The sequence below is a fragment of the Drosophila melanogaster genome, chromosome 3L, assembly GCF_000001215.4.
Source record: "Drosophila melanogaster chromosome 3L".
Lineage (NCBI taxonomy): Eukaryota > Metazoa > Arthropoda > Insecta > Diptera > Drosophilidae > Drosophila > Drosophila melanogaster.
The window spans coordinates 11,051,867-11,064,948 of record NT_037436.4 but is presented as its reverse complement, the minus strand read 5'-3'; the positions used below and the strand labels follow the sequence as shown (position 1 = coordinate 11,064,948).

The 13,082-nt window shown below is 41.4% G+C and overlaps 5 protein-coding genes across 8 annotated transcripts; 3 read left to right on the top strand and 2 right to left on the bottom strand.

Annotated features, from left to right (window-relative positions):
• The first annotated feature begins 7 nt into the window (after nt 1–7).
• On the top strand, nt 8–2,223 carry CG32075 (uncharacterized protein). 2 transcript variants are annotated; one of them, NM_140171.4, is made up of 5 exons: nt 8–428; nt 488–1,487; nt 1,548–1,762; nt 1,826–2,046; nt 2,126–2,223. In NM_140171.4, exons 1-5 carry the CDS (start codon nt 289–291, stop codon nt 2,173–2,175), a joined length of 1,626 nt encoding a protein of 541 aa, NP_648428.1. In that variant the 5' UTR covers nt 8–288; the 3' UTR covers nt 2,176–2,223. The 2 variants fall into 2 exon arrangements, with proteins under 2 accessions (NP_648428.1, NP_001246712.1); NM_001259783.1 differs by having other exon boundaries at nt 212–428.
• A 111-nt stretch (nt 2,224–2,334) lies between these two features.
• On the top strand, nt 2,335–2,818 carry CG32069 (uncharacterized protein). Its single transcript, NM_168435.2, has 3 exons — nt 2,335–2,493; nt 2,560–2,658; nt 2,721–2,818. Exons 1-3 carry the CDS (start codon nt 2,406–2,408, stop codon nt 2,774–2,776), a joined length of 243 nt encoding a protein of 80 aa, NP_729654.1. The 5' UTR covers nt 2,335–2,405; the 3' UTR covers nt 2,777–2,818.
• On the bottom strand, nt 2,734–3,378 carry Blos2 (Biogenesis of lysosome-related organelles complex 1, subunit 2). Its single transcript, NM_140170.2, has one exon. The coding sequence runs from the start codon at nt 3,308–3,310 to the stop codon at nt 2,831–2,833; it is 480 nt and encodes a 159-aa protein (NP_648427.1). The 5' UTR covers nt 3,311–3,378; the 3' UTR covers nt 2,734–2,830.
• A 346-nt stretch (nt 3,379–3,724) lies between these two features.
• On the top strand, nt 3,725–5,512 carry CG6321 (uncharacterized protein). The gene is made up of 4 exons (NM_140169.4): nt 3,725–3,981; nt 4,042–4,163; nt 4,228–4,529; nt 4,600–5,512. Exons 1-4 carry the CDS (start codon nt 3,820–3,822, stop codon nt 5,268–5,270), a joined length of 1,257 nt encoding a protein of 418 aa, NP_648426.1. The 5' UTR covers nt 3,725–3,819; the 3' UTR covers nt 5,271–5,512.
• CG7888 (uncharacterized protein) lies at nt 5,290–10,914 on the bottom strand. 3 transcript variants are annotated; one of them, NM_168434.3, is made up of 7 exons: nt 10,590–10,914; nt 7,242–7,395; nt 6,997–7,183; nt 6,309–6,934; nt 6,073–6,248; nt 5,849–6,004; nt 5,290–5,790 (listed from the first exon to the last, which is right to left on the bottom strand). In NM_168434.3, the coding sequence occupies exons 2-7, from the start codon at nt 7,391–7,393 to the stop codon at nt 5,699–5,701; spliced, it is 1,389 nt and encodes a 462-aa protein (NP_729652.1). In that variant the 5' UTR covers nt 7,394–7,395; nt 10,590–10,914; the 3' UTR covers nt 5,290–5,698. The 3 variants fall into 3 exon arrangements, with proteins under 3 accessions (NP_729652.1, NP_729651.1, NP_648425.1); NM_168433.2 differs by lacking the exon at nt 10,590–10,914 and adding an exon at nt 9,096–9,408; NM_140168.1 differs by lacking the exon at nt 10,590–10,914 and adding an exon at nt 7,764–7,790.
• Nucleotides 10,915–13,082: the final 2,168 nt, after the last annotated feature.

The following is a 13,082-nucleotide window of genomic DNA, read 5'->3' as shown; positions in this document are numbered from 1 at the left end:
CAAACGAAGCAATGTCTAGAAATAGCCAAAAGAGATACTGCTCTTGATTAATAGCAAAATATTAAAAAAAACTTACTGAACCGACAAGGATTAGTAAAATACATTAGGTTGGAAACCTTTGGCGAGTAAAATGTTTTTAAATTAAATTATTTATTCTGCCAACTCAAAACTTGTGTAAGGAATTCATTTTTATAGCTGCATTTAGCTCATCACTGTTGCAACTGTTGTGATTTCGTTTGCGGTTTGTTTCGCATGGAATTTGTTTAAATTTATTCAGACCAAATTGCCATGGCTGTTGCAAAGAAGGAAAAATTTGAGGCAAAAAAGAAAAGCCCTGAAAAGGGAAAACAGCAGAAAGCCAAAGTTGTTCCTGTCACACCGCCACCAAATGTAAAACAACGAACTGTGGTCACTCCTTGGCGAGACACGTGCGTAGACAAAAAGTGGAAACAAATCCAATCCGTTGATAAAAACATTACATTTTCAGGCTGGAATTTAATACAACGTACAAATGGTTGTTTGGCAAGTCCAACACACCAGCCACATGGCGTCAAGCGCTCAGTAAAATCCGCATTTGGTGTCTGCGAAGAGGAAGTCTCTGCCCGGCAGCGGTTTTGGCCACATCGGTGCTTGTTCAGGCGCACTTGGAGGACCAGGAGGGCAGCGCCAAAATACAGGACACCTATGCCAGTGCCTTTACACGATTCTACAACTTTATGTCCTCCATTATCCAGGGACACAACATGTCCAGCATGTATGAAACGGCCAAGGAACTGGGCCTCCAGTCGTTCATCGTTGATCTGCGCCACTTGTGCGCCCATGGACAGGAGCTGCCGCCTGTGGAGGTGCTGAGAAACACCTCGAATCATTGTCTGGAGTGGCTGCGCACCTACTACTGGTTGCCACACATGGAAACCATGTCCAATTTGGATGCTGGCAAACTGCATCGCAAGGACAAGCTTAAGTTTGAAAAGGCTGTGACAGATCTTCTGGAGATCTACGATCTAACCCTGGAGTGCCATATCAAGGGGGCTGAGAAACTAAAGGCCATTAGCAAGCTAAAATCCAGTGGTGAATTCAATAAGATACGAGTCTACTCCTCCAGCAAGAAGGCGAAGACATCGAAAGAAATTCTGAGTGCTGTGTTAGGTGATCTAAGTGCGTTGGTCAAAAAGGAGTCATCATCGATGAAGGATCTGCTGGACATATATACAAAATGCCTGCTTAAAATGAAATACTTCCTTGGCGTTGGCTTGGAAATCGACGACAACGAGGATGTCATCATTGCAGCCACACAGGGACTCTTCCGTCTATTGGCCGTGCAGGGATATATCGAGAAGGTTTTTTTGGCCCTAGTTCAACTGAGTGAAAACCAAAACGAGTCGGAGCAAAGGCGTCTGGGAGCCAGCTACTGGGCAAAGAAAATGTTGGAAACATTTGGGATGCTGTTCCGTATGAAGCGCATGTACAAAGCCGAACTGGATTTGGTTAGTATAAATACGGAGTGTGTTAACGATGAAAACACTAAAATATTCTTTATTTTCCAGAACGATAAACTAAAACCAGCGGACTTTGCCACCCTAAACACGGATAAAATTTCTAAGACAATGCGCAGTCTGTTAGTACACTCAAATGCCGATCTCTCGGTTACCCTTATTTTTGGCGACAATCCCAAAAAGTCCAGGTCTTTGATTTTTGATCGTGATTTTATTATGCAGCGTGTTGATGCATTTAGCAATTACTCAGCGCCCATTCTAAAAGGGTAGGTATACATTTTTTTTTGGGTTTACTTGCTTTTGGATTAATAAGATTGACATTTTCTTAGATTATTACCGCTCGCAGATCCTCCATACACCAAGACGCAAATTGAGGATTTAACTAAACTCTGCGATGCACAGCTTGAAGAATTTTATGAAGAGGAAGCTATGGAAGAAGATAGCTCTTCAGAGGAGAGCAACAATCTAGACCGTTTGGAACGATTTTTGGAACAAGCAGCTCAAAGCAAAGAGCATACATCAGACTGGGGAGTTTGGAAATTAGACAAGCGTAAGTTTTGATTTGGCTTTGCATTTATGTGATTTGAAAATTAATCAATTATCGCTCTTACTGTAAATGCTATTTCCAGATACCGATTGGCCCAAATGTGCATTGGGTGTGCTCCCTTGGGCTCAATAAATACGCAGATTAATATTAAATAAAGTAATTAATAAAAACTAGTACTAGATCCAGATTTGAATTTTTATTTGGCGCGCATTTCTTGTCCATATAATCATTTACCATTCACACCGAGCGCCAACATCAGCTGAGTCTGCGCTCATAGTGAATGGCAGTCGGCATCACTGACGTCAACAATTATTGGCGATTTTGGTTTATTTTGATGTAAATAGGAATAACTTCGCGCAATTATGTTTACTTTGTGGACACTGATTGAATCTTCACTCCTGTGCCTGAATGCGGTGTGCATTCTGCACGAGGAACGCTTTCTGGCCAAGTGTAAGTTCTCATACAGTATTTTTGCTTCCAATGCCACGATGTTCAATTTTTTGGCACACTTTTTAGTTGGCTGGGGACGACAGGCGGGCCAGCAGGACTTTGGAGCACCTACGGCCAAGGATCAGGTGCTAAACCTCATTCGTTCCATACGCACAGTGGCCAAAAGTGAGTACCATATTACTATGTTTCTATAAACATGATTGCTTCACCATATCCCATTCTTTCAGTTCCCCTGATATTCCTTAACATAATTGCGATTATATTTAAACTATTACTTGGTTGACATAGAATCTAATATAATAAATGTGTACCATAAAGCCCTTTTAATGGAGAAGTCTTATTGCGCCACTTGACCGCCTCCGGATTTCCTTTGCAGCACGCACTTGACGCGATTTTCTAGGGCTATGCTGTATGCGTCCAGTTTATAGGCCGCCGCCTCCAATTTGTCGACGGTGTCGGAAATCTCATCGATTTGCTGCATCATCGGAGCTAATTGCTGGAACTTGAGGCTCAATTCACTGGTCGAAGTATTCAGATTCTCGGCAATCTGCCGCATGTCCTTGTACTTGGCAATCGTAGCCTTGTTCATCTCCTCCAGCAGCTTGTAATCCTCCAGCGGAGCGTTCAGTTCGTGTGTGATGTACTCCTCCGTTTTGTTGAACATTTTCGTGGCCAAACGACTGAGATTGGGGTCGTGTCGCGTCAGTGCCTCGAAACTGGAGGCGCTGGACAACGTTGGTCCGTGTTGTGGGGAGTCCGGAAGAAGGTTGGAATCCTGAGCCGCAGCAGCAGCGGCGCTAGTTGTGGGTTTATCCATAGTCTATCCAAGGAAGTTGCAACACGATTTTCTTAGTTTTCCAAAAACAAAGTAATAATTGCAATCAGCTGATGCTTGCGTTTCGATGGGAATGGAAATTAAAAGTTGATTGCTTGACATTCGCATCGAAACTCGTATTATATACTTAGTCAATAGAAACTCGAATGTTAAATACCCTATATTAAACTTTTAAAACCTAACCTAGAATAGGCAAGATTACTATTCAGGGAAGACCGTTTTTATAATGACTCTTTATCTTAAAACAAATATATGTATTAGTTATGACGTTATAGATTATAATCGATAGAGAAGCATATTGAAATATTGGGGCAAGTGCTAACATCCTATAGCTTTTCATCAATCTGGAAAACATTGTGCCCCCCATGCTACAACTAATAGGTATGAAATGCCGAGCATTAACAAGTTAGATCTATTCACATTTTGTACCATAAATGCAAGTACACATCGCTTAGATAAGGCATAAGTATGCCAAGAACAGAACGTTAAACATGTTGAAATCCAGTCAAGATCGCAAGCTAAAGCACCTTTTCGATGGCGGTGATTGGAATGTATACGCTCCGAACATCCTAAATCTCGGAGTGGGTGCTCCAGGACCAGATATCCTGACCGCCAACTGTGATAGCTTCCGGACGGCCACAGATCATTGTCTGGTGGGTACGACTCTTACGCAATACCCTCCTTGTAACGAACATTGTGGGTTCTCTTTGCAGGAACGCGAAAAGCGGGAAAACCAGTCGCTAATTTTCCAATATGGACCAACAAGTGGAACATTCGAGGTGCGACGCGAGATCTCCACCTATTTCACCGAAATGTTCAAAAGTCCCGTCAATTGGTAACCTTATACGTTTTCGCGATCTTAATATATATCTAATTAATATTGTGGTTTTGGTTTTCAGTGAGGATTTGATAATAACCACAGGAGCATCCCATGGCCTTCACATACTTTTGTCCACAATGTTGGACTTTGAGGGTTTCGTATTCGTCGATGAGTACACCTATATGATTGCTTTAGATAGTATAAAACACTTTAGCACTGTGACCATAGTTCCCGTAAAGCTCAACGATGATGGCGTGGATCTGAAGGATCTTGAAGAGAAGGTATCAAAACGACGATTTCAATCGAAGAAGAAAGAGTTCTGGGGAATCTACTATACGATACCAACGTATCATAATCCCACGGGGATTCTATTCTCGCCGGGTAGGTTCCAGAGTTTTTATACATATGTACTATTAAACTATTTTCATAATTTTATGTATGATTTCTATAGAGGTCTGTCGTGGAATTGTGCAACTTGCTAGGAATTATGATTTCCTTGTCGTCTGCGATGATGTTTATAATATTCTCAACTATGGCGAAACGCCCACACACAGCCGTCTGTTGTCCTATGATGACAGAAATGATGCCAACTTCGCAGGACATGTTATCTCCAATGGAAGTTTCTCCAAGATTCTGGGACCGGGAGTTCGCCTGGGTTGGCTTGAGGTTCCTCCGCGCCTGAAACCAATTTTAGATGGAAGTGGTTTTGCCACTAGTGGTGGATGCTTCAACAACTACACATCAGGGATTGTGGGCAGTCTATTTGAGCTTAAGCTAGCCCAGAAGCAAATTTCTGAGTCCTATGAAGCTTATAAGGAGCGCATGCTGGCCACCACGCAAGTGCTTCGAGATGAGTTGCCCGACTGCTGCAAGTTGGTCAGCCCCACGGGCGGATACTTCATTTGGGTGCGGATACCGGATCGATTGGACTGCCGGGAGTTTCTCAAGTACTGCATGGAGAATCACAAGATCTACTTTATAGTAGGAACACGCTTCTCTGCGGATGGTCAAAGTGGCAAACAGTTCTTCCGCCTGTCCATCGCCTTCTATCCGAAGTCGAAGTTGGTGGATGGTGCTAGAAGACTTTGCAACGCACTTAAGGATTACATAGCCGAGCAATAGATTCCCCATGGCGTATCTTAATATGGCAAAATGTGTTTATTATTGTGGTTATCTGCTATCGTACTTTAAATATGACTTAAAAGGATGTGACTGTGCACTAAACTACTTATCAAGAAGTTATCTACTATATAAAGAGATATATGATATACACACGTTTGTTGTACAGATTCTTGGGCATGACGCTAAAAATATCACAAATCTGTTAAATTCTATACAAATACACAACAATTAGTTCAGAGTATAACTTTACACACGTACAGCGGATCTCAGCTCAACTGTAACTATATCCCTAGTTGTATCTGCATCTGCATCTTGTCATTTGTGCTGCGCTGCGAATGTTTACAGATTTCAATATCTTTCGATTGCTCATAATACTTTCGCTTGAATTGGAATGCCCGCTGGCGGATTTACGTCCTTGCATATGCAAACTACTCCGAAAAGGTTAGTACGATCTCCTTGAGTGAGGTATACGTGCCGATTACCAAGCCCAGGATGCCCACAATGATCAGCACAAAGTTGCCTGCAAGGATTTTTGGTTAGTAAATAGATATCTATGGCTATTTAATCAGCACACTCACTTAACACCAGCCAGACTTTTGCGAAACCCTTCGTATTGTACCAATGTGTGCAGATCTGGATGAGTGCCGGGAATGCCAAACCCAAAGCGGAAAGGCATAGTGCTCCAAACAGGGAGATGAACAGCTCCAGGTTGGGAATGGCCACTGCCAGGAGGACTACGGTAAATAAAGACATGAATATTACTGGCTAAAGAATATGCATATATAGGGAATATCAGACTTACAGGTGATCAGAACAAGACCAGTTCGCACTGCGTACTCCCAAAACAGGGCATTCCGTTGGGCGCCCAGGCGCTTGGCCACATAGTCATTCCAGGTGATATCAATGGCCACATAGCAGGCCAATCCATGGGTGATATAAATGGCAAAGGCCAGCATGCCTTTGACGCACATGGAAAGCCTTAAAGGAGACACATTTAAAAGTCAGTATAATCAGGATATAACTAACAAGTTAGCTTACACTTCGTGCTCCGGCATGTTTAGTGTGATGGAACCAAGCACCGCAGATCCATAGTTAAGATAACCAAAGAGACCCATGCCCACGTAGAGGAACACAATGAGCACCATGGATACGTTGAGCACACCACAGCTGCCGCCGAACTTCTGCGGTGTCTTCATCTCGTTTTCCAGGGGCAGGATTACACCGATGGCTTCCAGGGCAAACAAGACAGTGCCAAAGAAGAGCGGGAAATTCGAGGGTTTTCCAAAGGCATCCTTGCCCTCTGTGGTAACTGGCTCGCGGAAGATGTAGTAGCAGATGATGCCGAACGATACCATCGTAATGGCGTTGGCCAGCGTGGAGAACGGAGCCAGATACTTAAGATTCCGCACCCAGTTGATGAGGATCAGTGGCAGCAGTATGATGATCATGCAGAGTCGCACATCGATGCTCGTATCGGCCACTGCATCCACAATGGCCTTAATGTTGGACGCCACGAAGACCACGTAAACGCAACAGGTGCCCAGTTGATAGATTAGCAGGAAGGTGTTAACCACTGTGCCAATGTAGGGAGCAAAAACCCGGAAACATTTGGGGCCTTCGCCCATTGCCGTTTCCGCTACCATTGGATAATTCATGCTGGGCATCTGTCAGGGAGATTGCGTTATTAATCTAGATTATCTAACTTCAGGATAAGTGCGTAACCCACCTTCTTCCTGCGGCACAGTTCATACTGAGCCTTGACCAGCTGGTGAATGCAGAAGGTGCAAATGAAACCAATGACAATCGTACCAATGGATCCAGTGATATAACCGGAGTTGCGAAAGGCATTTGGCATGGCCAGAATTCCTGTGCCCAGCGAACCCTTTAGCAAATGGAACAGGGTTTCCGAGTTCCTTAAAATTATTTATATTATATTATTTTTTTAGGAATTATCTTCAGATCCTCGCTTACGTGGTGGGATGCTCCACATCGCGATGATGATAGGGATTGTAGTCGGGATCCTTGGCCACTACGGCCTTGTTCTTCTGACCCTTCTCCGCCAGCTCCAATTTGTCCGGATGATCGGCGACGTAAGCCGAATTGCTGTGTCCATTCTTGGTCATGACTTTTAATTAAAAATACGAATTAATTAAAAGAGTATAAATACTTTAGAAAAAATTAAGCTATAAAGCCCCCTCCCGTTAAGAATAGTATTAATCAGTGACTTCTCCGAAATCTACAGCATATCTACAGCTGTATCTGTAAATGTATCCGCTTTGCATTTGTATCTGCATCTGCATCTGTGGCGCAACAAGTGCGTGATGTGCACGATGCGCGTTGCTCTGAAAATAGTTTGCGCCGCTGACATATTTCTAAATTGAAAGCAGACTGCGGCAATGTCAAGTTCAGTGCCAGCGATTCATTGCCCCGATTTTCGAATCCGACGTTTTCCCCTTTCTGATTTTACGGTATTTACGAGTCTTACGAGAGTACCTGGCATAACACGAATCGTTCGGCGTTCTGAGACGTGCTAAAATAGAATGGAAGCGAAATAACAAAGGCCAATTTTAGTGTCACTTGTCTGTAGAATCGGACTTTGTTGTCCGCCTCATGCTTAATTGGAAAAAATATGTGTATTCGTGTGACAACGGACAATTCGAGACTTTACGGCTTCCAGTTAAGATAATCTCATCTGTCCGAGAGATATGGAAATTTTGGCAAATTACGCCAACTTTTCCGGTTCTCAATGGATCGTTTTACGAGCGTGCCTCTTTGCAATTGCCTTCATTGATAATATCTGCAGATCAGATGACATATAACATGATATGCAAGTCGAGTCGAGTCGAGTCGAGTCCATCTAGTCTATAACCTGAATGACACTCTGCATAATCTCAAGTACGGCGGCTTTTCTTTCCGTACCTCTGACAAATTCTCAGATATGAGGAAGTCATAACACCGATCTATGGGGAGCTCTTGACGTTGATTACACTAAATTGACTTTTGGAAATACATGAGTAATAGTTCTAGCTGGGAAAACTATGCAAAATAATTTATTTATGAGTGGAATAATTGCTGCATTTGTATATCTAATGATTTAATGGGAAATTCTGAAATTCCTATAGCTGCTGTCGGACTATTTAGAAAAGATTTCGAAAGAAAAGACAGTTTTAAACAATAGTATTCATCAATGAACGCAACTGGGCGTATGAGCAATGTGCTTATAGTAAAATCTATGTTAAACAGTTAACAATTGAAATTTTAAGGAAATATCTATAATTTCGCTTATTTCACATTCTTTACCAATTAAGCCATTATTCTAATAACTTTCTAATAGTCTAATTCCGGCTTACACGCTATGGGCCCATTGTATCACCACCAAAAATAGACAAAGCCTAGACTAGACGCAAAACAGAATTCGCAGAAATAATTTCCATAATTTATTTCAACTATGCTAAAACAAAATAAACCCCCCCTTAGTTTGTTTTACTAATGAAGTGCAGGCGGTTTTAACTGGATTCGCATCATGTCAATGAATTAATTTTGTGACTGTGCCGATTTGCAATTTGTCAATTTGTTTTGACTTGGCCGCAAAATGATTTAGATTGCTCTTTCTATTTTCGCTTTTTGTTTTTATTCTCATGCAGCTGCCTAAAAATATAAATATAGTTTTGAAAATTTCGCTGAGCCAAGAATTCCCCATGATGAATCGCTTGAGTTTTTGTTCACGTGAACGCCAGTGGAATATCAATTAAAAAAGCGGCACGCTACTCTCTGTTTTGTTTTTATTTTGTTATTTTGGCCTTTATTGTGCTTTTATTTACTCACTGGTGTTGTTGTTGCTGTGTTGTGGGCTTTTAGCCGTCTAGACTCTCGAGAGTTAGCCAAGTTCAATGAGCCAGGCCAGTGTATTTGGCCTTACCTGCTCCGCAGCGGAATACAAATTTCAATTGTCAGCAGCAGCGACTTTCTGGTTAGCCGCTTTGCTCGTGGATTTGGAATCTCTTGACTTGGCCCAAACGACTTCTAACTGGCTGGCTTCAACCAATAAAAAAAAAAACCAAACACACAAAAAAAGTAGTTGGCCTTGCTCCGCTTTATCATTTCGAAACTACAGTTTTCCACCGTTTTGGCCCGTCTGACAGTGAATTTCGGAATGAAAAAGTTCTTGGCAATATCCACATTCCGAGCAGCTGGAAAAGTTTTGTCAGCCAACTGTTTTTAAAGATCGCAATGTGGTAGTGCAACAACTGCAAGTGCCAGTTTTTAATGAAATTTTCCACGCAAGGCGATAATTAATTTTGCGTGAGCGCAAGAGAGAGAGAGGAAAACGAGTAGAGTTGAAGTAATACGTTTTTTTTAAAGAGAAAATTATAGTGAGGAAAATGGGCTATCAAATGCAACTATTGAATGTTTATCTCTCTATAAAGTATATATCAAATAATTTTTAACTAATTGAGTATAGCTCTATGACTGATCTTTAAAAAGCTTTGAAAATGCAAGAGTAGTTTCCCAAACCAGTAATTTTCTTAATGTCCATGTGCCATTCACTCAACTTGAAGTTGGTAATCTTCTTCAAGAATAGCCAGGTGAATAATTTTATATCAGCCATTACTCGGCGGAGTGCAAATGTCAGTGATCTTTGTGTGTGTTGCCACACTTCAGCTTGACCAACTGGACGTATGAGTGATGTGGGTTGAAAGCCATGTTCTTTATCACACTCTCATGCCGCATATCAGAAAATAAACGTGCAAATCAAACAAAAGTAGGTGGTTTTATAGCTATGCATTATTAATATTGTTCAAAGACTTGATCACTTATGATTTTTATCTGCCAGATATCAATGGCTGTTGACAATGACCACTGATGATTATAACGATTAAGATATAGATAGATTGAACAACAGATTGTAACAAGTGGATCCATTTTCCCTTAAGCGTTGTGAAAGGACTTGAAATTGTTGACAGAGAGTTGTGTTTTCATCTTATCTTGAGATATATATATATTTAGACTTTATGTTTGCAAAGAAGTGTATCTCGGCACTGTGCAAATATTCGAAATGAGTTGAGTCTCGTATCTTGAAAAGCTGATGGCATTTTGAAACTTTCGCGTGTAAATTTTGGCAACTCGATCAATAATTTGCGTCAGGCATTTGATGCGCATCGCTGGCTAAATATAACTGCAATTAATTGGGTCTTAGTTCACTTAACTTAGCTAAAGTGAACTCAACGATCTGTGCACTCATGCCCGACTTACTAATTTGCAAAAGTTGCGCGACTTCCGCTGACTAATTAGCCCCAAAAATATGTATCACTCACTTACCGATGCTTGTAAAAAAAATAACACAATTTTATTTCAATTCAGCAAAAATAACTGGATTTCTTTTGTTTAATATCCAAAATTGTTGAATAATCGAGTATGACGGTTATTAGCCAAAACACTCGTTGACAGAAACGACAAAGAATCAAAACATAAATCTAAATCAACGCCAATCTCGCACCGTCGCGCACTTGTTATACCAGACTATATATATACACTATACACTATGCACACTATACTATGCCTATGCTATGGTGTATAGTTTGGGTCCGGTGTGGTTGGGTTTGGATCTGCGATGTGATCGTGTTGGCCGCGCGTTAACGACTAAATCAGACCCAACGTGGATCACCAGTTTTAAGCATCGCGCGAAACGCTGAACGATACTCATACAGTGATTTTCACACAGACGATATTAGCGGCACACAGGGAAATCTCTTGCACACTTGTAGAGTGTCGCATAATGTCATCTAAAAGCGGTGAGAAAGGGGCTATCAGATGTTTAAGGGATGCTTGGCTAGCCCATGTGCATCATTGTGATCTCTAGGAATCACCTGGAATTAGCAAAGATGAATTAAATGCTTTTATACAGGTAAATTTGTTGGATTACATCATCTCGTTATTAACATTTGAATACTTACTTGGTTCTTTAAGTGTGACATTATCTTTGGAACTTAAATTCTTTAGCAATTTCTAATTAAATCAAAGAATACAAATTAATTTCCAGTAATATATTATACAACACACGCTATATGGTTTATATCTAATAACTATTTACCATTTCGAAGTGTCCTTGGAACGCCAGACTGTTTGTGTTTAATCAAAGTCCTCACTAATTACTTGACCAACGTGCTCAACTAATATTTGTGCTAGTCATTTGGCTCAGTCAACGAACTATCTTGTTTATTGCTCGTGTATTCTAGTTTTGAAATTTGAAATACAAATCTAAGGAAGATCTATTGCCTAACCCTTTGATATGAGCCAAGATTGCTTCGTTGGTAGTCGAAATCTGCTCTTCCTTAACCAGCTTTCCCTGTTCCCAAACATCAGCGTTTAACCGTTTTTGAGCGTTTTATGATTGTCACTCGACGTGTTTCTCATGTAACCATCACCATCGAGATGCTCCTTTCTGTCTCCAATACCGCCAAGACAGCACCCTCCCCCCCTCCCAGTTTCCCCCTACTGGCGAGCGATCACCATGATCTGTGGGCCACTTTTTCTGCCTTGGTAAAGAGACGTTGCCAAATATTTGGCCGGGACATTCTCTGGCTTATGGCAAGACGGCAAAAGAACCAGTAACCAGTAACAACTACTATGTCCATTGCAGGCAGTGCAAGACACTTCGATCGACTGAGCAATTAACATGTTTTTTTTTTCAGTTTTTTTTTTGTTTTTTTTTGTTGCAAGCGCGGGGGATACGAATCGATGGCTTAATGCACTTTCTCAGCGCCAGTTAACTGGTTTTTCGCCGATTTCAGGGGAGGAGCGGAGCATTCTGCGACAGCCTGTTAACTTGGCCAAATGAAATTTCGATCGGTGGCCGCGTGCCTTCCTGCGTTTTATTAGTTCGCCAGCATTGCGCATACGCCGCATGTGCCTGGGAATTACCCAGTTATCCCTCGGTGAAGCAGAGCGGAGCATAGCTGCGCAGAGATCGGTAACCCGATATATATATATATACATATATATATTGGATAGCAATAAAACCGGTTGCCATATGGACGGACTCTGACGTAGTCGTTAGTCTAGCCAATCTTGACTTTGGCTATGACGCTCAGGTAAGTCAGTGGTAATCTGTTTGGCAGTTTGCCAATTGGGTTTCAGCATTTCTTCTTTCGAATGACGTTGGAGAATCCACTCTAATGATTAACAGATTGTTGGTTAACCGATTCCGATCAATGGATAGCGGCAATTTAGTCATTTGTGTTAATTTTCGTTCCGAATTGCCGGCAATTCGCACCATAAAATATGAGTTATATGGCCGAGCATTGATTCTGATATGACTTGTTTGTTCGGTTGGCCAAGGAAAAACTCCCATGACGTTTTCCATGTTTTCGATGGGTTCGAGGTGAAAACATTAATTTGATTGAGTTCCTGAAAAAAAAGCATTTCGATTTAAGCATTAGTATTTAGCTATCATTATGAAAATGACATATTTCCAATCTGGCCAGGCAAGGCAAACGCATTTGCGGATAAATTTAGCGATGCGGTGTGATAATTGCATGCGAAATTCATCTGATTAGGTGTAAAAATACACGAAAACCTATAGTTTTGGTATAATTTTAATTAAATCCATTGTTTCCTTGAAAATAAATTCGTGAAAATTGTAATAAGCTTATAATTTTTTTCCAGTGCATTGCAGAGCATCGAAAGGGGGTAACAATCACATAATACGGGCAAGGGAAAATTGATTTCGCCCTGAACTTGTTGTCACTCAACAAAGAACACGTGCCGCTGGTCCAGAGATCTCCTCTCCACTTTCATCCACTTCATCATTGA